Source organism: Lutjanus erythropterus, chromosome 19 (assembly GCF_056507025.1).
Source record: "Lutjanus erythropterus isolate fLutEry1 chromosome 19, fLutEry1.hap2, whole genome shotgun sequence".
In the NCBI taxonomy this organism is placed as follows: domain Eukaryota; kingdom Metazoa; phylum Chordata; class Actinopteri; order Lutjaniformes; family Lutjanidae; genus Lutjanus; species Lutjanus erythropterus.
Genome location: NC_139335.1, coordinates 13,337,501 through 13,363,321, shown reverse-complemented (window position 1 = coordinate 13,363,321; position 25,821 = coordinate 13,337,501). Strand labels below are relative to the sequence as shown.

Below are 25,821 nucleotides of genomic sequence, written 5' to 3'. Positions count from 1 at the left end.
CATAACGAAAATGCCCTGGCTCATAAACAGCCTGTCATATTCCTTGATAATGGAAAAGAACAGGTAAGCTTGCTCGAATGCCATTGTTGTTTTGTTTTTTTTTAAGACGGACGACTATCAGAGGGTGAGGGGCTTGGACATTCGAAGGAAGCTCTGAGTCAAACCGCACCTCCTTCATGCCAAAAGGAGCCAGCTAGGGTGGAGGAGCTGGAAAGCATTCCTGAAGGAAGGGAGGTTCGGCCTGCTGCCACCACAACCTGACCCCGGATAAGCAGAAGAAACTATCGGAACAGCATTGTGCGTCAACTTTTCAACCAATCCAACAAACTTTCAGCATTTGGAATACACAACATGTTGTTTGTCACAAGCTAGATGATCAATAATAATCGATACTGACCTATATGAAACTTCACTTCACTTTTCAGACATGCAACAGGGTGGCCTCCTCCATCTCATGTTACCTGTCAGAGTTGCGCTCTTGTCAAGAGGTGGACATGTGCTAATGCAACGCTGAACGTGAAAACAGGCAAAGACTGTGCTAACAGAAATTAGTTTCCAAGACAATGTGCTCCAGATTCATGCATAATCTTTTATTCCTGTCTTCCGGTTTGCTTTGTGTCCCACATGGACACTGAAAATCTATGAGAGACCAGCATGCAAGCTCATCAGTAAGACAGTCACCTACTGCGTCACATTTGTCAGATGGAAGTGAAAGAGAAACAGAACAAGAGTGAGACAATGCGAGGGAGAGAAAGCATCTACAACTCATCTGCCAGCCCACAAATGGCTGCCATTTGCTGATAATTACATTGTGGAGTGGTGAGCTAAAGCCTACCCTAAAGGCATGAACAGGAAGAATGCCATTACCATACACTAGTGGTGAACATCATCCAGGTGAGTGGTGCAGAGTGTGAAGGTGGGCGGGAGGCGAGAGGCAATTTATCAGCAGGTTAGAGCTAGAGACAGTGGCATCTTTTTCAAGGATAAAACAGAAAAAGGCTGCTTTTTCATTTCATTTCATGGGTAAAATTGGTGTGACATACAGTATTCTTGTACCATGGAATCTTTAACCAGGCTGTCCTAGACCTACATAGGGCAGTGAGTGGGGAATAGAGAAATAGGTCAAGAGAAATGGAGGGCGGGAGCTGACTACACCAAAGTAATCTTTCCCTGTTTTGTTTGTGTGTATGAGGACACTGAATAAATTACAATGAAGACAATTACTTGTAAATGAAAATTGTAAGGTCATGGGGAGCAAAACACTGAGGCCTAAATTAGGTCTGAATCACCAAAAATTATGGCTTAAATTAGCTAAATGAAACCAGATACAGCCATAATTTCTCACCCTGTGCAGAGCTGTGACACCCCTTTGTCTCTCCCACTGCACCATAACACACTTCTTTTAGCTATAGAGTATGCATGGCTGCACATCCTCCAGTATGAAGTCTTGCTCCACAGAGGTGATTGGTCAAGCTCGCAATCACATGACGTGGATCTCACTCAGGCAAGCGGCAGCAGCAGCAGCAGCAGCAGCAGAGGGATGCTGACACAGCACACCTGATCGCCAACCGCCCACTGAAAAAGACCTTCAATCTCCATCACATGTAAGACGCACATAAAAAAAAGACTCTTAGAAGCAGGACTGCCATTACAGACATGATAAATCATGCCAGAAAATGGTGAGAAAGTCTGCAGTCAGTCTGAAAGTCTGCAGCTTACTAATTATCTCTTAAAGGTAGAATCAGTAGGATTTGCGCAAGCTGTTCAGAAACGCACCAGAAAGACCGTTGAGTCTCATTCCCAGGACAATAAATACCAACGTTTTGAGTTGGTAAAGAGTGTCGAGCACAACAGGGAAATACAGGCAGGGTCTCTGCAGATACAGACAACACCGCACACTTCTAGTGGGTCATAAGTGATGAGTGAAAAGGATTATGTTCATATGAGTCTGTAGATTGTTGTTTAGGAAAATGTTGCTTCTTATGCACTTAATGAATACACACAGATCCTTGTTATCAAAGTCATACAGTTTCCAACATGGCTTGTGTGCTTTGTGTGCTTTGTGTTGACAGAGATGGACAGTATTTCAATTCAAGATCATGTAAAGCAACAATACAGTGTGTTCTGAATTTGTCACACCACAAAAATGTGTTATTTACCACCCTGCCAAATTTGAATGATCAAAAAAATTGCAAAGTATATAAAATTGGGCCTGAAAAACAACCTGAAACATGATTTTATTTTTTTTCTTCTGTGTCGGGTTGGACCTGAAGTGGGCCGAAGTGACCTGCTGGGCTGAATTGTACTGGGAATCGCTGACGGTGCATTTGTAACTGACCATTAGAGAGGGAGAGGGGAGGGGGGCGGGCAGCTGTTCGTGATTCGGTTCACAGGGCTTATAAAGTGTGGAGCTCTGGCATGTCGCCAAGCCATGTTTCAGGTCAGGCCAAAAAACCCTGAACACAGAATCCTGAACAACAGTTGTAACAATCTAATTCCACAATTCAGTCCTATATAGCTCTCAGTGTTTTCACATGTTCTCAGCAACTATTTTCTAATATGTATAACGTGTTTAGAAGAAAAACTTTATTTGAAATACTTTAAATACATTCTTTATCCAGTTCAAGACAATGATGTGATGTGCAAGAAACTGAACATGATTGTCCGGCATCATGAGGTCTGCTAAGTTTGTGACCTGACTCCATTTCTAAACTAAAGTAAGCTAGATCCTTTGGATTTTCCTGAAAAATCATGGTGAGTCCTTTACATAGAGATCAATCCACAGACTGATATAGACAATCGAGAAAGTTGAGGAAGGTCTCATTTTTTACTTTGTTTGTCATGGTTTGAGTTTTTAGTTGTTTTTTTATTTATTTATTAGTTATTGCCTTCCCTCTTAGCCTACCATTTTATTTAGTTGTGTGTCTGCTCCTTAGTTGCCAGTTCATCTTCGCTCGTCAAGTCTCCTAGTATTCCCTTATACACCTTTCTGGATCTTTTCCCAGTGTTTTTCCCTCTGTTTTCTGTGGATTTTTACCTGTTTGTGGCCTTTGACATTTGTACCTTTTTGACTTTTCTCTGGCTCAACCTCCTCCTGGTTTATCCGAGTGTAAGGCATTTTTGTTTTGACTTTTGTACTAATAAATATTTTTGAAAAGCTACAGTGCTGCCCTCTAACCCTGACAACATTACAATCTGTTCACATACTGACAACACAAAGTAATTCATACATGGAAACTGTGATTGCAACACATTTTTCATATTTTGTATTTTATTTTGATACATTTAATGATGAGGTATTTGTTATTTTGTAACAAGATACTATAATGATTTGAGCCCATCTCTGCTTGTTGAATTGTTGAACTGGTTTGAAGAGACTGAGGACTGGTCAGTGGTATTAACGGCTCCGCTGAGACTGCCGGGTTTCAGGAAGGTCAAACCAACAGAGTGACCCCGCGCCACTCTGTAGATGGTTGAAGGTTGAGTCAGCAGAATAGCATGAAGCCTCAGTGAGTACAAGAAGGAGCAAAACTATGATCGGTGAAATCAATTTGTTTGATTTGCTCATTAATTCCTCTCTTTGCAGGCTAACATATGTTCCGCTACAACGAGCATGAGAATTGATCTCATATGGGACGAAAATGAAAAGAAACCCAAAGCATCTCCATTATTCTCGTGGGTTATGTTCAGTAAACATTAAAATCGTGACTCTCCTCCTAGCCAAAAAGGAGCCGAAATGATGTGTGAAGTAAAGACAGGAAGAGTAGTAGAACTGAAGCATGATGGGAATGTTTGGCGTATGTGAGTGTTTATATTGAGATGCCTCATTAAGCTGCACATACACACATTTGTCTGACCCCAGCCGCTGATCCTGCACTAACCAAGGCACGTGTGTGCAACGAACATGGATCCAAACAGGCATGCATGTAAAGCATCCAAACACACTCACACATTTCTGCTCTGTGGGTGGTACTATCAGGGACATTATCATCCTTCATGGGTTGCAAACAAAAGTTTATTTGTTCTGATGCATTTTTTCCTTTCCTGATACTGATTCTAATGCCTGAACTTTGCATCGATCGATATCAAGTACCAATCCAACAAAAGTGTACTATATATTATTATAATTTGTTAACAGCTGTATGCTACTAACTCTGTGTGGATGTGATATGATTGTTATCTTTGTGTGGCCTGCCTCAGAATAAACCTTTTGTAAAGCTTGAACAAATGCCTACAAAGAATGAATGCCGTGCAACATGACTTCTCCTTCCTGGGAAAACAATACTGTGACCAGACATCCTGAGAAATTTATGACAGAATTACAAGCAGTTATCCTTAATCCCAAATCCTGTCCTTTAGGTCCCCAAAATTAACCATTAAAGTAATAGATAATATGAACATCAAATGAGTTCTGTAGGACAGTAGTTTTGGCATGCCCACCTCTCTAACTGCCTGCCAGTCAAAACATCATTCATCAAATCACAAGACGTCAGTGTTGACCTGGACTGCTGCTCTGCGCCTCAAATTTAGCATGCTAACTCCCAAAAATGATGTTTTTGAAAAGGAAAAAAAAAGACTTGACAAGCAGACCAACAGCCCAGCTGCAACAAACCTGTAGAACTCCTGACCAAGTAAAACTCATACGTATGATACCTAAAGTATGGATTTACTGCGCATGCAAGAATGGCTATGACAACCCAAACACATTCTCTGCTTCGAGACCCTCTCAAATGACTGTTTAAAACCATCTAAACTTCAACGCCACTTGAAACAAAACCACTCTGCAAAGGCCGAATCAACAAAGTGGGGCCCTGGCCATAAGCTAATGCAATTTGAGGGGCCTTGTGATGGGAAAGTTTGCTCTCAATTAGTCTATTTTAATCCTTTACATGATGTGCCCGGCCCCAGGTCCCTGTCCTGAATTTCACCCATCCTCATTTGGTTAATCAAGACAAACAATGGTTAAAATGAGATGCTGCTGGAAAGTAGCAGGGTCATGTTTTGGGGTTATTAATAGACTTGCATCCTCGCTCATATCATTACATTCCTAACATCCACATAAAAAGTGATGAATTTACCCTTTGAGTTGCCCAACTGGCCCCAGGTGACTGTGGATGGTAGTGATTTGGCTAATCCTTTCCTTCCATCCCTCCCTGTTCGACACAGCCAATATTTGACACTGCTCAAGGTCACCAGAGGGTCACATCTGTTACTTTTCCTGATCTGAAGCCCAAATTACATGACAGAAGTCATGAAGAAGTCACAGAAGTGCCCCTCCGTATTAGGGGTGTAAAAAAATATTGATACACTTGAGTCTTATGATATAATGAGGGTAGTTCATTTTGTGTTGTGTCTAAACCCTTGACCACTAGATAGCAGTGTTATTATCGATTTTCACTATTCTGATTGCATAAAAAAGTAAACTTTTTACACTTCGATTTTATGCATATGGTTGTGTTCTTTATACTAAGACCATTACAAGTTAGGCAAATTAGATTTTAAAAAAGCAATATATTTCCTTGCTTACAGTATTGCATTATATTGCAATATATTGGGCCGTAACTAGAGCCCGGCCGGTGTATCAGTCGACCAATATGATCGTCCGACAGAGCTCCATGGCATAAATGTCGTCTGACGTTTGGCAAGAAAACTGTGCATTTTTTTTTTAACAGAATATGCCTTTTTGTTCTGTGCACCAATCAGAGATGACAAATTGGTATCTCAGTCAACTTTCTCATTTTCCTGTGAACATGACATATAGGGTTGCAGCTCAACTACTGTTTGCAAAATGCTAGGTAACTAGCTAGCTAATGACTGATGTAGATTAGCTAGTTGTAGATGATTAGGATTATGTCACTTTTACAAGTCTCCAAGCAACATCTATAAACCATCTTCAAAATCTGGTTCTATTTTCAACACAAATGAGCCTCGCAAGTATCATATAAGTACAGGAAACAGGAGCAAAAGGGAGCAGGAGTTAAGATCAGCTGATAGGTGTGAACCAGTTCTTTCCTCTGAGGGTTGGAGAGTTGCAGTCCTGGTGGTGAACTGGAGGAACCATTAGGCTGGAACTGTACAGAGAGGATGCTGGTGCTCATTATGGCTCTGTGGTCCAGCAGGCAGATCACCTCAGCAGGCTGCTGCTCTTAAGGCGGACAGCTTCACTGTGAGAGGAACATTATCCTCACAACAGCACTGGCATGCACTACATGTGGGGAGTGCATTCAGTGTGCATCTGATCATCTCTGCTCATACTGAAGGCCCACACACACATCCAGAATCACACCCCCCTACCCACACACCCACACACACACCAATGAGTCACACAGAAATGATTATAAAAAGACTGGAGCTAGAAAAAGCAGCCTGAAACCGAGGGGGTAACTGACAACGATAGCACCAACACAGCCCGCAAGGTGTGTCCCCTCCCTCCCTTCACACAGCTGTCTGTGTAATAATAATGACCCACACCTCCTGGCCCTAATCCCCCCCCCCCCCCTGTACTGAGCAGAGAACACCTCCTGACAGGCTGATCTGCCTCCCTGTGAGGTGAACGAGCAGGGGGGGGGGAAGAAGAGTGATAAACCCACAGGACCTGCCTGCATAAAAGGTCACAAAGCATCTATTTCTGAAGGTGGAGAGGGATTTCAGGAACACCCAGGTAGGTGCAGGGCAGGTACAGGATGGAAAATCCTCGCACATTAACCTCTCTTCTACTTTGGATCTGGTTTTTGGGGGAATGATTACGCATCTTCTTTAATACAGTCACATTAAAGAAAAAGTGTGTTAGCTGCGGAACACGACCTTCAGGAATTCACAGACCTGGTTATAACCCACGCCTAGGAGGTGCTTCCCTCCTCACAGCTGATGTTACTGCGTAATGAAAACATTGCGCCTTTTTCCATTTTTCCCTCACGTCGCAGCCCACACCGCATCCGTCTGCATCACGTTCACCTATTGACAGGTTGTGTGGCAGGAGGTAAATTTAATCACACCGCAACTTCACCACTGTGTTTTTCGTGCACTCCAGGGTTGATACCTGCACTCTGAGAGGGTATCGTCTCTGTGTGATGCTGCGATTGTCTATATTTAATGTATTTCCGTGGGCAGGTTGCACTGGGGCAATGCGCCTACACGCTGCCTATGCGGTAGCCTCCTCCAATGGACATTACGCATAGGAGCACCACAGGCGTTTTGAACATGGGGTCTCCTTTTGTTCCCCTGAATTAGCCCCATTGCACTGAGAATATACTCCACATATTAAGCGTAAAATCATATCGCAGTAATCATATTTGCCTGGATATATTTGGTGGCATACGGGGGTTTTCTCCTCCCCGGCTTTGACTTGGCCCGGCGAGAATAGCGCACGGAGAGGGTTTGCTTACCTTCCCACCGTTTGGTTGGCGAGCTGTCGCATCCGATTGAATTGCTTCTTCATCTTTGTATTTTCTGCGTTAACACCTACAGGGGGAAATATTCCGCATTATTTCTCTCAATATAACGGTCCGTGCTCCACACAGGCGCAACACAAAATCCAATCTGCCATATTTTCCTTCCTCCCTCATCGCAAAGCCGCCGACGCCGAACACTTATCCCACGATTACATCTTTTCAAACCGTATTTTCGCGTCTACATTTGCCCCACTGCCTGCGCAGGGATGCTGGACCAATTCACCGTGGGCACCCACAGGCAGGCAGAGAGCGACAGCAGCGACAAGCAGCGGCTGCGCAGCAATGCAGTGTGGGAAATGTAGTAAATCAACGCTGCCCGCTCCCAGAGGGATGTGAGGCGTGATCAAATAAATAGTAATTTATTCTGACACGTGCTTAGATGTGTTTTAATCAAGTTTAGTAAGTTTAGTTGATTGGAACAATGGAATTAACTATAAGACAGACAGACAGACAGACAGATAGATAGATAGATAGATAGATAGATAGATAGATAGATAGATAGATAGATAACAGCTCCAATACACACAAGAATAAAAGAATCAACACCAGAACTACAATAGAGAGCTTACACTATGACGGTGACTCAAAGAAAGTACGTGAATCTAGAGGATTGCACTGTCATTGCACGTGAAGAAATATGTACATATGTTTTCTGTGGTCATCAAAAGGGAAATAAAACAATTAATGTTATTTTCATAGAGAGACTTTTTTTTACGTCACGTTACGCCTCCCTGAAACTCTGGGACAACAATGACCCTGCAGCCCACACAAAGAACAGCGTTCACTTCATTGCTTGGAGTCAGCCTGGCTGACATCTCCATCCAGTGTCTATTATGTGCCATTGCAGCTAAAAGGTAGAGAGTCATTAAACATCGTATAAGCAACATGTTTCTGGTGTAACATGCAGCTAGTTTCAACTTCTAAGGGGAGACTGGGGTCAAGTGTAACATATTTACTTTTTCCGTCGTAACTCCCAGCCTCCTCAAAATACAGTCATCTTTTGATATAAGAAACATATATGTGAAAAAACTATTTGTACACTTGATAAAGTTTCATATTAACCTACTATATCTCAAATAAAAGCACAACTTAGAGTAACCACACTACTACTGCAGTATCTGATAATGTTACTTTCATGATTTGTCTGCATTCAAAGCAAAAGTCTATTTTCACAGAGGACTTGGCAACTCTCTAAACAGTAACTAAACTTTCAAATTTAGTGTAATATGTTTCTTACAGCGCAGACAAACAAAGTGCCTTGTGCCCCGATGGCCTCCCCTAATTAGTCAGTTTATTCCCAGATGAGGGGGTAAAAGGATCACCGGATAAATCTGAGGAGTACTGAAATGGGAGGAGTCAAGTAAAGTGATACACAAATGTCTTTTCATTGTTTGGACTTTTCTCCAAACTTTGTGTTTTGTTATTGTTTTTTTTTTTTTGTTTGTTTGTTTGTTTGTTTGTTTTTTTAATGAAGTATTGGATCATTTGAGATATACCGGGGTTGAATTTTTCAAATATATGTCCCTTTAATATAAAGAGTAACTAGTGACCACTGCCATTAAACAAATGTAGTGTGGTGGAGTAAATAGTGCAATATTTTTCAAATTTTTCCTAAACTATGTTGAGTTACAAGAGTATAGTAGTAATGTAAATACATTAAGGACATGCACTAAAGCAAATTTACTTCCACCACTGTGACGTGGTCCTTTGTCTAATGTTATGAATTTGTTGGGTGTTAGCCAGGGTTAAGACTGATGCCAAAGGTTTTGTGTTTTTCATTATTTTTCATATATTTAGGGGTCCAAGCAGTGTCGCTCAATGTGGATCCCTATTTTTTCTTTCTTTCTTTTTCTATTTATTTTCTCCACTAAAATGTTTTTCCACATCTAGTTTTGGTTTTTACTTTAGTTTTAAATATAATAACTTTGCAAGCAGCCACAGGTGAAGTTTTGACATGGTTGTGATATATTATTGAACTGTGTGCTGCTTTTAGATTAACTGTCCAAAAGGGGGCAGTCTTGTTTTAACAACCCCTCCAGTAGTAAAGTGTGAAGCACCAGCTGCAGCATCATGACTGAACTGCTGTATGTTACCGTGTAATATGTTGAAACAGAAATGACATGCCGCATAAAATGCTGTGACTGTGTTTGTCTTGGTGTTTGTTATCTGTTCAGTTCATCTCAACAACTGTGAAAAAAATGAAACATATGTATTAGTCACATGGAAAAGCAAACTGTGACCACATGTCAGGAAGTGAAAGTTTCAAGACAATCATCACTGAGCAAAAAGTCACACATTTAATATCCAATCTGATTATTTATTTGGAAGCAAAGGTGAGGTGATCTACTGTGTACCTGTACATGGCAACAATTACAATTACTTCATTGTAATTTTTATACAGTATAAAATATTTCAATTTCAGTGTATCAGCAGTGAATTATAGTATTTGTTTTATGTGGATATTCTACTGATAAGATAAGATAACAATAGAAGTTACATAAGTTAGGTTAAAAAGTAGGCTAAAATAAACTAAAAATAGAAATGTAATATTTGCAATGACATTGAAAGTACTGTAGGCAGTGATGGTGAAAAGAAATATAAAGTAATATTGCCCCTGATAATGAAAAGTAATACTGAACATCACATTGAAAAAATAATATAGCAATAATGTGACTGTAATAAATTCTCATTTATTGTTCTATTAATATATATTTTTCTCTTCTTGTGTTTACATATATTTATTTATCTATCTTGTGTTGTAATGTCAGGAGTATCAACGCACACATGGCTTTGGAGGCTGTTGGAGGCAATGTTTGTGTCGAGCTACGACAGTACAATATGCTCCTGTCTGTGCTGTGAACAGGACGGAGCAGCATGTCCCTCTGGCTCAGTGTCATAAGGCCTTAATAGGCCAACAGGTGGGCTGCGCACTGCTGCCATGGCGTTGAGAGGCCTCAGGGAGTAAATGATACAGAGAAATGGCTGTTTTCTGCCCTCATTAATCTCCCAAGCTGGAAATTGAGAGGGGCGGAGGATCCTCCAGCCTTGATCTCAACCTTTTGACCTCGTCAGATCATTTGTTTTCATTAGTCCCCACTCAGACGAACTGGCCAGTCCCAGACCAGACACCCACCAGGCCCCACCTCCCTACAGCAGGGAACCATTTCTGAAAGCATCTCCAGGGGTCTTCTTGACTCTAAACCCAACCCCCAAAACTTACAGCTCTGGAGTGTCTCTGGACACTTCTAAATCAGCATGGATGATTCTTCACATCCGCTGGCCTGTTTCAGAAACCCTCTCGATGGTAATCCTTCCACAATGACCAGTATGCCCTTGTGTAGAGAAACAACAACACAAAGGGCAGATTTTAACCCCCAAATATCATTACAGAGGTCCCAAGTTTAAAACCAGATTTTAGCATTCAACTCAAGAGGGCATGACAAGAAAAAAAAAAAAAAAGATTTGAACAACAGCTGACCCGTCCTAATTCACGCCCCTTTTCCCTCTGTGCTCCAATAACAGTAGCAAGTTTGGTACCCCGCAGAACCTTGGTCAACTTTCTCCTCTCCTGTTACGTGTACTTATATGCTAGGTTAGTATATTTTGAAAAGAAAAACAAATTTTGAAGATGGTTATAAGATGTCGCTGGGGAACGTGTTCAAGTGACATATACTACATTTTAGCTAATGTCAGAAAAACATTTGATAAAAACATCAAAAAGAAAAGGTGACACGATGCAGGTGTCAAATTCAGAATGAGTGAATATTTACAAAAAAGTATATAGTTAATAAGTTGAATATAGGTTGAATTGCCTTTGCAAATCAATGGATTCTGTTTTTACTTATGTTTTACAGTGTCCCAACGTTTTTGGAATCACTAATCAACATAAATCATGAGTTGGGTAGTTAACTAGCATTTTACTAACATTAGCTGACTTGTGTGTATGTAGCTTTTACAGGTCCCCTAAAAACATCTTTTAACCGTCTTTGAAAACTGGTTTTCTTTTCAACATAGACAAACCTGGCACACAAATTCAGGAAACAGGAAAGCAAAAAGTTGACAAATATTCCACTCGCTCAACTGTTGGAGCAGAGAGCAAAAAAGGGGTGGGACTTATGCAGGGTCAGTTTTTCATCTGGTCTCCTGCTGTTCCTGTCGGTGAGTGGGATGACTGAGTGTTCTTCCTCTCACTCTAATGCTCCTCCACCAGGCAGCTGGGGACTAATTGGCTCCCGGTTCACTTAATGAATCCCTCTCTCAGGTCGTACCCTCACCACCTGATGACCCATTACTGCCACTGATATCTGGACTGCTCTTTAACCGGGTCAGACAGAAGCCTCGTCGTTTCTGCACTGAGGCATGTTATTACACCAACACTTGCAAGACCTTTGCATGCAGTCATTAGATGGGTTAGGTCTTGCTGGAAACAAAATGTTGGTGCGTCAATTGTTAGCTTTGCTCAAAACAAACAAGGGCAGGGCATTAGGAAGGACCTAACGGCACGTTATGTGCTCAGGTTAAAAGCTGCCAGGTCAAAAGAAGGTAAGATTGGTGGGATCGCCACGTACATCATGCTTGTGTTTTATCTTGAGACGTGCAGCATCATATTACCCAGATCAATCAGTCTGGGTGTGAGGAGTGGGCTGCCACAAGCCTTTGGTCTGTCATTAAAGAAAAGTGTGACATATTCATCAAGAAGGTGTGTGCAAGGCAGCAGGCGAGCACTGTGAGTCGTACAGCCTCTGGCTACAACTCACAGTTCTCCTTTTATTCCAGGGAAATTCACATTTAAGTTAGTGGCATCTAGTGGCGAGGTTGTAGGAGGAACGATTTCTAAGAAATTAGTGTGATAACTAAATTAAAATTGGCAAAATAAATCTGTTGAGAGACTGAACTTTGTATATATATTTTAAAAAGTACATAGTGCAGACTCTCTCCATGAAATAGTTTAGTATGCCCGTGCACTATGGAAAGCGAAATCATAGTGCCAAAAAAGACAGCAAACTGAGGTAAAACAGCCAATTTCTTTCAAGACAAAGGTGCCAACACAACTAACAGTGACTAAAGGCAGTGCCAGAAATCCACAAAGTTTTTGAAAAAAGCTAAATTTCAAGGCAACTGGCTTTTCTTTTTTTTCAGTTTTAACTCAAACTCTTCTGTATTGAAATAAACCAAATCAAGTTTTGCTGACCTGTAATCTTTTACTGAGATTGTCTGTTTTCCTTCGATAAACTTGAATCTTTTATGTTTAACGCTGGGGATTTACTGGCTTTTTAGTCGTTCTGAGGAAAGACGCAACCATCCCTCCAAATGGACACAGGGTACATGAGATAGTGTAGCATGTTGTTAAAAGCAAGTCTACCATCAGCCTAATCCAACAAAATCTGTATTTCAAAAATTGTTTACAGTGGACTATGAACCCAATATGTCATTATTTGGTGGCTACAGTTTACTTTAATGAATTAACCCAACAATTTTTGAAATTTAGTCTTTGTTTGTTTCAAAAGATGCATGAGGAACACGGAACAAGAGAGGAAGGGGATCCCCAGAGATTGCACACATATAGGGTCCAGAAACTTCTGCTACACCCGTGGGCTGCAGATTGCAACCAATTGAATACAGCTTGCCTCACCTTCCCCTTCCAAACATGTAGGAAAACTTACAATGATTTCAAAACTTGGGGGAAAAAAGCGAAAGGCCAACCTCTCCTGATATAAAAGGCTTGTTCTAAAGCAATTAAAACTGTTGAACTGAAAACATACATATTCTGCTAATACATCTTGCACACATGTCCTTTAATTCAATGCCCAATATAATCAGGGATTAATGACTGATATTCCAATTTGAAACAAACAACTTTGCAAGAGGCAGAGAGGCATGCCTCTCTTTGTAGCTGATAAAGTGTCTCTTGAAGGCTGGGTGTGGAGACAAAGCTCCCTTTTGGTATTGTCTTTCAGGTAAGCCTGAGTGCTGAGGCCAGACTTTGTGGTGTGTCTTTGAAGGGTTATCTAAGGCCATAATAAGCCCCAGCAAGCCCAGCGCCAGGCCTAATGAAAATGCTGTGACATCTGAGGGGGACAGATATTACAGGTCTAAACTACGGGGGCTGTTTTAACATGCATCAAATGACAGAAAATGATGGTTATCACAAACACCTTTCAGACACTAAATGCAGGTCTGCAGGCGGGCAGGCATGGAGCTAAGAGACACGAGCTGAGAGCTAAACACTGATAGCAAGTTGGACACTCAACAGAAACAGAAATAAACAAGCAAGAGATGAAATTAACACATGAAAATGTTTCTTTCTCTGGACAAAAAGAGAGAGGTGATGGTGGCTTCACCACAGAATAACTCATGGCTTCTATTTATAAGGTGCAAAGAAAAAAACTGAGAAGATGGTGCTCTCATGTCAGCTTTCAAGGTGTCACCCTGCAGTGCACACCTTTCATCACCTAAGTTTTCCAGGGTGAAAACATAATTCACACTCGAATGGATGATAACAAATGATAGCTGTAAAATGAGGGTGTAATTATATTATTAAACAAAAAAAAATATATTTCTTAAATGTACAAACTCCAATTCAAAATGAGTTGGGACATTGCGTAAAACAGAATGCAATCATTTGCAATCATTTGTTTTTGTAAATATACACTAATTCTGAACATGACGCCTGCAACACTTTCTGAAATAGTTGGAACTGGGGCATGTTTACCGCCGTGATACATCACCTTTTCTTTTAACAGCACTCGGTAAGTGTTTGGGAACTGAGGGCACTAAAAGTTTGAAACTTGCTTTGGGTTGAAGGCAGGAGCACGTCGCCTCTTCACCACAGGAAAAATAAGCAATCACATGTGCTGAATTCACTGTGAACACTGTTATAACCTATGCAGCTAAAGATAACCTCTGAAACACTGTGGTGATTTATAACATATGTACATCTATGGCCAGGTCATCTTTATGTTTATTCCTTTTGGAAGAAGCAGAAGCTGGTATCAAGGGTGGAGCAGCGGTTTTAAAAGTGTGGGGGTTGTAGGGGTGAGACATGAGTACCACAGCCAGCACTTTTTAGTGTCTCATTAAGAATGGGGTTTTCACAAAAATAGAATGACTTTAATTATGTTTTTCTTATTTCACCCACAGTAAATTATACACTTTCAAAACAATAGGTTAGATAAAATATTCATTAAGGCCACAGTTTTAAGGTGGGTGGTAAATAATGCTATTTTGCATTAATAGTTCAGTCCAGTCTCATATTATCTGAGTGTCGGTCAACCTCACACAATTTGCAACAAAAACAAATTCAGCAGATTTTGTGTCCTTGGTGTGTTCTGAACAAGAGAAAAAAAGTCTTCAGGAGTCGAAGGAAATGAAAGTTTTGAGCTTCACTTAAATATTATCCTACCAAAACTGCATTTTTTAAACATTTTTGTGAGAAAACAAGGGGGTTAACCTAACATAACTTGCAACATGAAAGTCCAAGTGGTGGTTCAAAGGTGTTCCTTAGTGTGGCACACACCCAAATACACCCAATCATTCTCACACAGAGCTGAAATTAAATGAGTGGACATAAATGAGATGAATTATAAAATATTTGGTTTCTTTCAAGGGGGGGGCACGATCGTTTGAGAAACACTGAACATCTTGTGAGTCCAGGTTTGTCTCCAGTCAGCTGATGCTTTGATAGCAAAAGTGTCACAAAGGTGATGCCAGTTCACCAGTCACCAAAACAAAGGAGAAAACATTTGGCCTGCTTCCTGTGATTGAACTGCATGGTGTTCATACCAGAAATGAACTGGCCCAGAGTTCACTTGATAGTGGTCTGAGACCACCCCTTCCAAGCAGACCCGAATGTGGTTGTTTAGTCTGTACCAGAGTTTGAGTCCAGCATTCACACCAACCCAAACAAACTGCACAAAGAGGGGAAATTCTGAAGGGTTACGTTCAACAGGACTAAACAAAGTTACTCTGGCAGCATTTTTTTTTTGCTTCCTAAAATAATAATTTCAATCAACTTTATTAGTATACTATACAAGGCAACACAAATTTGCACTAATCCATATAAATGTTGACATGTTAGTTTTTAAGTAAAACATATTGCAAGAAAACAAACCCACTCATTTTGACCCACTCATGTATCTAAAGGTTAAGAATTTCCTTTTGCACATTCACTGTGCTGCATTTTGTCTCATGTAAAACAGTTTTTGGTCGATTTCAATTTCCCTTCTTTCATAATACTTTTGATATGCTATAAATGATATGTTTACAAGACTAGCACAGATGAGAAGAGTGTGGAAGAGTTTGTGCTGCAGTGTGTGTTTGGGTTCATGTCGTATAAAGCCTGTACTACGAGTTTGCCGGCCAGCTGGCTTGCATTCGGGATGATTGAGGTAGCACAACAACTGGGATAGCCAATTTAATTTTATGTTCAGTGACTGATATTCGCTGACACATCACATAACAAGACAAAGACAATCTACATTACTGACTAGTAATGTAAATAGCTGCCTCATGCCTCTGATTTATTCTTAGACTGTCATCACAGCCAGCGAGTGACAGAAGCCTGTTTCTGAAAACATTTACTCTTCCCTGGCCTGGTGTGTCGGCCAAACGGCTGTGAACGGCTGGATGTCCGTTTGATCAATGGGTTTTCACTATGGAGAACTCCAATGGACTGCTTTTAAATATTTTAGTTTCGTTTCAGCAATGACTGCCTCAGGGAAAAGTGCGTGTGTGAGAGAGAGAGGTGTGTCATAACACCTGGTGGTGCCTGCCTGGAACACCAACAGCAACAGAAAAAAGTTGCTATTCCATCATAAACATATAATTTACATGGTGTAATACAGTATAGATCTATATACAGAAAAGGCCTTGACCTTTTAATCTTCAGCGACCCTCTAGATTACACAAAGGGCCTTTTTTTTATCAGCTTTTAGCACATAAACAGAGAGGAGTTCACCAGAGTGACAGGTATTAGCCTGTGGCAAACTCAATGATGCGTTAAATCTGATGATAATACTATGTTCCTGGCATGCTACTCTCTTCTTGAATACCAACTCAGTAACTGTTTGCAGGGGTGTGGTGAACTCCAGCTGCAGCGCATTGTGAATGTGTTTGTGTTCGGAGACGGAGCGTGTACATACATGAAAACGCACACGTAATACATGGCGGGTTTTGCTTTAAATGAGAGCAAGAGAACGGATGACTGTGAAAAAAAACTGTTTGGAAGATCAATATGTAAAACTTTTCACTCTTTAAAATTGAAAAACGTAAGTTGATATAGTTTTAAAGAGTAATCATTATTGATCTGGTGCCTCATTAAAATTCATGATCATTGTTTTTTTTGTTTTTTTTTTTGCTGTTTTTTAAAAATATTTTCTTGTTGAGTTTTTCATATTTTAAAGGTCTATGCAGTGATGGGGATTGCAAATATAACTGCTATAAATTCTGCAGTCAGTGGCATTGATTTGTTTTCTGAATTTTCTAACTATACCATATTAATTACTTAAAAAGATTATACAGCATATAAAAATAAACACTAAATAAAAAATAATTATACCTCTGTGGCTTTGTACCGGTGAGATACTTGTAGTAGTGAAAACTCGGTACATTTATTCAAGTACTAGACTTTAATACTATTTTGAGGAATTTGCACTTTCCTTAAGTATTTCCATTTTCTGCTACTTGTTACCTCTACAAAAGCAAATATTACACTTTTTACCCCACTACATTTATTTAATACAACTATGATATAGGCTATTATTGTAGATAGAGACATGATTTTATTGATTCCTGATACGCATAAAATTGAGGTACGTGCGTACCAAGAGCTCCAATATGTCAAGCGCATTAATGTTGAAACAGACACGCACATCCTAAAATTCACTTGGATGGGTGCTGGATCAAAAAACAAACAAATGTCTCAAAATGTCTCTTACGTGCATAAGAAATCTTTGTAACCGGAGCTTCTCGGTGTGTGGATCTGTCTGTTTCCATTCTGTATAATGAGCACTAATAATCAGCAGAACTAAAGTCTGTTTTAATGCTCATACTTTTCCACTTTTACTTGAGTAAAATTAAATGCAGGACTTTTACTTGCAAAACAGTATTTCTGCTGTTGTTTTGCTACTTTAAAGATCTGAGTTCTTCTTTTTCCACCACTGGATGTTTTTATTTTACGATGGTAACACTTACTGCATGATAGAAAATTTAGAGACTACAATAAGAAACACAATGTGAAGATTTAATATTAGCACCTCACTGTAACACTTACTAGTGTTTTTAGAGGTTAATGATATCCAGTGATATAGCACTTATAATAGCGAGGGCCTAGCTGTTAACTCCACATCTCGACATTGTTGCAGGTGTAGATGGAACATTTCCACACCCACGCACCCACACACATACAGCACATTTGATATGAGACCAACACTTGTGGAAACTGAGGCCTTGAGGTAGCCTTGGCATTTCATGGATCTGAAAGACAGATTGAGCTCAGATGGTCCAGGATTTATGATGTGCAGCGAGCAACCTGAGGGACAAGCCAGCTCCTCCCTGGGCTGGCAGCCACCAGTGATAGAGAGATTTACAGGCTGGATATTACAGCTGATTGCATGTAAACCATGGGAAAACTAAAATGGACATGGAGCACGCAAATGCTGTATCCACACAGCATTCTTGAAAGCTGAATTAGAGCGCTGGATCCCACAGCACTTGTTCTAACCTAAAGCTTTAGAGACCAAACTAAAAGCTGAAGGGCCCATAAATCAAACGTTCAGAGGGCTCTGAATCCCCGAGTTAAGACGTGTGTAGTGTTTATTTGGCAAAAGTGCTAAAAATCTTGATCATGACCTCAGGAAAGTATGTATACACTCTAAGAAATAAGGGCTCCACGGGGGTTCTTCCTGAAGGGTGAGGTTCTACCCAGAACCGTTTGCTTCTTCTAAGGGTCCTTCAAGGTTCTTTGTAAGACTAAGCATTCCATTAAGAACCCTTTTCATTCCAAGAAGAATCTTTGATCCTCTGGGTGGGTGGGTTCTAGATAAAACTCTTGAAATATAAATGGGTTCTTGGTAGAACTGCCCTGGTGATGATAAATGAGTTCTACATAGAACCCCCTGGGTTCATGCTGCATATAACACTTGAAATAAAAAAACAGATCCTTGGTAGATCCCTCTGGGTGGGTTCTAGATAAAACCACTGAATTCTAAACAGTTCTAGATAAAACCCTTGGGATATAAACCGGGTCATGGTGGGACCCACAAGGTAGGTTCTTGGTAAAACCCTTAAAGTATAAAAAAGGTTCTTAATAGAACCCCCTTAGTGGGTTTTAGAGAAAACCCTGGAAATATAAATTAGTTTTCAGTAGAACCCCCTGGGTGTGATCTAGATAAAACCTTTGAAATATAAATAGGTTCTCAGTAGATCTCCCTGAGAGGTGGCTGGGTTCTTGGTAGAACTTTCTGGTGGGTTCTAGATAAAACACTGTAAAAAGTTTCTTGGTTGAACCCTCTGGTGAGTTCTTGTCTTCAAGCATCTTTAGAAGGTGGAAAGGTTCTGGAAAGAACCCCCCAGAGAGGGCTCTGGGTGAAACCAATACATCATAGAAGTGTTCTGTGTAGAACCTCTCTTTTGATGTTCTAGGTGAAAACTTTCACAGATAGGTCCAAATAAAACCCTTCATGTTGGGTTCTTCCCAAAAGGGTTCCAAGTGTAACCTAATAAAAGGTCCTATCTGTAAACAAAAAGGTTCTCTGTTGAGGACAACCCATAGAATCCTTTATGGTTCTAGTTACCACCTTTATTTCTGAGAGTGCAGTGAAGGTGGTTGGTGTGGTTTCTGTGGTATTTGCCCACCCTCACTGCTGTAGTATGTACTGTAAATCTGGAGGAGGTTGAATTTTCAGTGGACTCTCATGAAATATGCACAGACTGAACAGGTTTCTAGTGAAGCAGTGTGTTTATTCAATGCTAATGAGCGTGGTCAGCTGTGCACAGAGAGTTCATGATCGTCAGAACACTGTTTGCATTGGCTTCACACAGCTTCTTTATGCTTTATTAATGTGGGATCAGTGTATTATCATTGAAATGTGTGTTTTGTGTGGACATAAAGTGCAATAAGGTTTGCATGTTTGCCTTGTGCTCAAATGGTTGAACTTAATGTAATAATCGGCCTCTTTTCCTGTTGACATTTGCGTTCAGGAATGTAGGAAGCGTCAATGTCAGCGTAGGAGCGTCGATGACTGACTGACCTTATACTTCCCTCAACCCTGAGCTGAACTCCATTAAGGGCTGCCTGCAGTCTGTAATTTAACCAACAGCCTCTTATCATGTTTGTCTTGTCTCTTCCTCGGGGGGTTGACGATTTGCCCACAGACCAGCTTTGCTTCATTTCGGCCAGCTTTCCACAAAAAGCAGCGTCAACAGATATGACAACTGTGTGACTGATTGAAAATGCAACTGGGAGACTGAAAAATGACCGAGTACATTGCTAATGAGGGCAGTCCAGAGACAAACAGCATGTGTCCGGGCTCTTACTGATTTATTTAAGTGCTTTGCCTGGCAGAGCAGTGATTGCATTCTTACTAAGTTTAAAACTTTTGAGTTTTGCAACACAGAGGCTCCAAAGATCATTTATTGTTCACAAAGAATTACAAACAAATCCACTCCATTACATGCAGTTTTGTACAGCTTTGTTTCGTCAGTTATGCTGTTTATTGTGTCGTGCACAGAAACGTGCCCAGCTCACATAGACTTATAAGACACCAAAACATACTGTTGGAGTGTTTTTTGTTTATTTGTCAGAAATTAATATGACTCTTCTTACTCTATGCTGGAGAGTAGTCAACTACCTGTAATTAAACTACATACTGCAGTAACTTGCTGGCTGTTTTGCTACATTTATATTTGCATTGTTTTGTATATTTAACTTCAGAAACTACAGACAATTTGGGGCCATAAAAAGAAAGAAATGGTTTCTATTTATTATACCTTTGCTTACTGTAATTGACCCCCTTCGTCCAGACCTTCCCCTGTGCAGGCTTGTCCAAGCAGCCACCGCCACGCAACTGACCTTACCACACTTACCTGGCTAACCTGACTAGTCCACAATGCTAAAGACCCTTTTAAAGTTTCTAAACAATGAGCAAGACGCACGCGCATTTTGGCAACAGAAGTATGGCAGACCACAACACGTTTAATAGCTTGCAGCCACAGATGCAGCTGATTGCTCTAAAATGGCGGTGAATCGCTCCCCTGCACTTCTTATTACACTTCTGAAATAAAGAACTTTGAGCTTCCCCTCCAAAACAGTGTTTTGTTCTAAATATTCATGAATCGAGAAGAACTACTAATTATTTTAACCTGATCACTCTTTTGGCAGTACCTGGTTTTCATATCTATTGTAGTAGTTCATTGTTTATTATTCATACTAATTTTCCTTCATATTAATTACACTGAGGCTGTTACATACTTACTTTTGAAAGGTTTTATTTCTTTGTGGGTTTAAAATTGGAATAAATATACATAAAATGTTTGTGAATGTACCTTCATTTTTTCATTTTAATGTTTATTGAGGATTTCAGCAATTACAAGCATACAAAACTGACACATGATCTTGTAAACAAACAAACAAACAAACAAACCCAAAACAAAATATTACCAAAAAATCTAAAAAAAAAAAAAAAACAGTCAATCAATCATATATTCTTTGTCACTGTTTTGGATCCTGAATAATGTCCACTTCTCTCTTTTTCTTCCAGCTGTTTCTTGGAATCTCAAATGATGTGTCAGTTTTTCCATTAAGTAGATTTCCTCTACTGTCTCTATCCATGGTCCACTTTACCCCATTTCCTCGTGAGCTTTACCTTGAAACATGTTTCAGTGTAAACACTCAAGGGTCCGTGTCTAAGCTTAACCGTGTTCCCCCCACTCGGTCTTGAACCCAGTTGTACAGGTAGATTTGAAATCATGGGTGTGTTACCTCTGTCCCACCCTGACTGACCTTGTCATGTTGTGCCTGTGGTGACGGAGGAGGCCTGGGGTGCTGGGACCACACAGCCTTGTCATCTCAGATCAAAGGGACCCTCCCGCTCTGGTCTGACAGAAGCCAAGGCCATCGATGAAGGCTTTACAGTGAGCACGCAGCTAGACAGCGGAGCTCGATCAACACCATGGGTGGTGAGAAGGTAGGGTAGTCCAGGTGAGGACGCACGTGGTTCTTCTAACTTTGCTCAAGATGTCTGAGTGAAGAAGTGAGATTTGGAAGTGCTTGTAATCTGGACAGATGAGTGAAATGAAAGAAGCACGACAGGAATGTTCAAACAAAAGCACCGGGAAGGAGAGGTGGTGGAAACGTGGAGCGTGACGCGTCTTTAGAGGACCTCCACCCAGACGGAGATTCAGAGAGCAGTTTTTCTTGGCTGCAGCCCTGCTTTCTTGTGACCTCAGAGTACTGTTGACATGCCCGGTCTCTCCTCTGAACAATAAACACCGGCTGAGAAAAAGATCAACTAATTAAGACGCAAACCTGAAATACATAGGGGTTTATGAGCTTCATCTCAGTGTCTTCAGCTCACTTTGGTTTATGCTGTGATGAGAAAAGAGTGAACTTTATTCAATAATATTATTATCACCACCAGGAATCAGACTGTATCTCAAAAACACAGAACAAATTTCTTCAGTTTTGGCACAAATGTCCACTTGGACTCAAGGATAAAATGATTACATTTTAATCATCAAAGGTCAAAGGTCAAGGTCATTGTGACTTCATGCCCATTCCGTTATTGCTCACGCGATATCTCAAAGAACTTTTCAAGGATTTTTTTTCAGTTTTGGCAGAAATGTCCACATGGTTTCAAGTATGAACTAGTTATATTCTGGTTTTCAAAGGTCAAGATTAATGTGACCTCAGAGAAGCAACTCATTTTATTTAGAAGTTAGGAGAATTCATATACATATATACAGTCACTTATCAAAGAGACTCATCAAAAAAAAAAAAAAAAATATATATATATATATATATATATATTTAGTTTGCCTGGCAGACATCTGCTCTCTACCGAGTTCACCCTTCTAGTTTGGATTGGATCTTAAAATATAAAATAACTGGACATTGTTTTATGTGTTTATTGATAATTACAATAATGAATGCAATCCATTTCACATGACAGATTAAAAACAACTTTTTGACCCACTCATAATTTTCATGTGTGAGTCCAATTAACCTGGTGAGTGCCGGTTAAGAAAACTCATCCACTCCTTCTTAATGTAAGAGAAGTTTCCTTGTTTTTCCATCTTTGTTCTATAAATGGCTTCTCTAGTTTGACTCACAACCTGGGCATCTGATCTGCTCTGCTTTCGAAAGGCCACATCGTAAATTCCTGGACCTTGATATTTTCCCTCATTTCCCACAGGGCCGTAATGATGCAGGGTTCTTTGTTGAAAGCACCTGTTCTCAGCTCGAATAATGGGCTACATTTTCATCCAGGATATACTCCCGAAGGGACGCCCAGCCTCCGAGCCTTCCACTTGAGGGTATCTAGTTGCCTTCGTTGCCAGCGAAAGCTCGCTGCAGCCTTTTGAACATGTGTTCTCTGACTGGTGGGGTCTGTTTTTGGAAATGATCAAAAGGCAAAGCTGTGTTGTCTTTTGAAGTTATTATCTATATATATATGATAATAAAGCAGTGGTAGGGGTTGATGCACTGACTGTGTGTGAATTATTATTTTTTTTAATTTGCTTGTAAACATAAGGGATAAATTAATACATAATTCATATTTTCGTTTTTGCTCAGAGCGATAATGGTAACCATTGGTAACACCTGAAGCAGAAGTCAGACCCTAACTGGCAGCTTACATGACACCTTCATCTTCTCCCATTGAACAGTCAGCTGACTGAGTGTGACATCTTTAATTATACTGTTGACTCTCGATCAAATGATGACTTCAGGTAATGTTTCAAAGTAAAAGTGACAGAAATGTCTTCCTATGACATTAAATTACTCTTACCTCCATGCTCCAAGACTTTTACAGACTTGTCGCCAGGGAGTTTCCTCCACTTGTTTTTTTTTTTTTTTAATTAATTTATTTTATTGAAAGTGGAAGTAGATAAATTAAATTAAAACAGACCCGCAAATGAAGTGGTACTGTTGTGTCATACCCCGATAATAAACTTGTGAACCATGTGGATGTTGTGAAAAAGAGCCTTACAGAAAATCATATGATTACAGGAATGTGCAATATTTCGGAGGCATTTTCTTTTTTTTCCCAATGTGTCTTATTTTTTATATCTATCTATTTATTTATTTATTTATTTATTTATTTATTTACTGGTGGCATTTCTGCTTCATTACTATGATAGTGACAGCTGAAGAGAGACAGGAAAGGCAGAGAGGAGAGAAAGAGGATGACATGCAGGAGGCAGGAGGTAAGGACTCAGTTGTACAATAGCACACTGTAAAAACACAAAAATAATGCATCAATCATCCTGAATTATGAAAACTTCAGGTGAAATAAAGTTGGACTAACTACGTACATTGGGGCAATTAGCTTTTCTTCTACAATCAAAGGTGTTTTTGATTACAACTTAGTCAATAATTGGTTATAATTTAAATTTGATTACTCATAAATATTAAGTTGTTCCAACAAGTTCTTTCACATTATTTAAAGGATTTTAAGTGCACTTACCATAATTGTGAACAGGAAATGCCATATCTCATGCAACAAAGCTCCCCAGCAGGAGTTGAACCAGTGGCGTTGTGGTTATGTGGCATGCTTTTTCTTTACAAGAGCTCGTTCTGTCTGTTAAGAGTTAAAAGGCCAGGAGAACAGTCTGTATACAGTGCAACAAAAGAAACCTCCTTATAGGGTAAAAGAAGGACAAAACAAATGTCAGCATTAGGTCATTTTGTTAAACCAATACAATTATATGTTTGAAACACTTTCATCTGTCCAACTGGATAAATGCTTTAAAAGTGATGTGCCACATCTGGATGTTCACCGGCAGTTTGTTCAAATTAAAACCCATTATGATGTCACCCGCTGATTTGTGGACTACTCTTTTGAAGCCTGAAGTTTGGTATTATGGCCATCGCCACCTTGGTGTTTTGAAATCAGAAGTGAACATATTTGGATGAGAGGGGAGTGGAGCTGGGGAGGGTACCTTTTGCTATGCCTCTGTTCTGATTGGATATGACTGAGAATCTGAGAACATACTGCAGTAGCAACTTGTCAATCACAAGGTAGCCACACCCTAGCTTAACCTGCTTTATCGTTTCTTTTTTCACTCCAAAAGTGCTGTTATGCTTCAAACTGTAGCGTCAGTTCTGGAGGTGCCCCCTAGCGTTATGTTTTAATATGCGGTTGAAGCGAGATGACGTATTATAAAGGACAAGGCAGTTTACGTTTGGAGGAGGTGGGGTGGATGTGTGGATCAAGCAAACCCAAGACATTCACCAAGGAGACCAGTGCAGTTGCCCCCTGCTGGAAATTAGAAATAATAACAATATTACTTCTGGATGGATGAGAGCAGCCATGTGTCACATCCCACGACCACACTCCCTTTAAATGAAATCACGTGCTGTAAAAGCAGCCAGTCAATATGTCTATCTGTGGCAAACACTTCATCACAGGTTAGTTAATGATGTTACTGAATAAATGATGTCTGCCGATAGTGTCTGCGGATCAAAGTGAATCAGAAAAGAGTCTCAGTGATGACTGAACCAAAGTTTTTACTGTGAAAATAGAGGCCCTACCATAAAACACCTGCTTTAGAATGGATCTTGGTTTAACAGTACCAAAATGGCAAAATAAAGTGTCTTAATGATATAAAATGTGACAGATATCTGAACTACATTCCTGGAAGATTCAGTGAGGTAGTCAAGCGAAAGAACCTCTATTTCTTTAATTTTCTTTGATGTAATGATGCCAATCATGGATCAACAAAGACATAGCGAAATTGCTCAGTTGATTTGGACAATAGCTAAACCCTGAAATGATTTTACAATTAGTATTGACCACCATGCAAATTAGAGTATTTTTTACACCCAAAAGGGTTGGGGTCATGACGCAGGACTCTTTCCCAACTGCTCATTTCCCAAACTATGAAAGTAAATGCATCTTCATTTCAGCCACTGTTTCACACTCACCTATGATAGAGGAGCTAACAGCATTATGGGATTTCTCAGCTTGCTTGAGACTTGGCAGGACTGGGACATCTAAGCCCGGCTGAGCGCCCCAAACTGCCACAGGGCTGCTTCCATGTCCAGGAGGACAGCAGTGAGGGCTAAGACCTTTTCTACAGGATCAAGGGAGGAAATCCGCTCAGGCTACGGCTGTTCTTTAACAGAAGATAAGATGGTCTCCAGCACGGCTCC

The 25,821-nt window shown here is 40.2% G+C and overlaps 1 protein-coding gene across 1 annotated transcript in view; it reads right to left on the bottom strand.

The window, feature by feature from the left end:
• arhgap44a (Rho GTPase activating protein 44a) overlaps nt 1-7,684 on the bottom strand; it is a 36,726-nt gene extending 29,042 nt beyond the window's left edge. Inside the window, exon 1 of the mRNA XM_084744536.1 lies at nt 7,386-7,684. Within this exon, the coding sequence (XP_084600662.1) occupies nt 7,386-7,438 (53 nt within the window). The 5' untranslated portion in view covers nt 7,439-7,684. The remainder of the gene's footprint in view (nt 1-7,385) is intronic.
• Between the last annotated feature and the right edge of the window lie 18,137 nt (nt 7,685-25,821).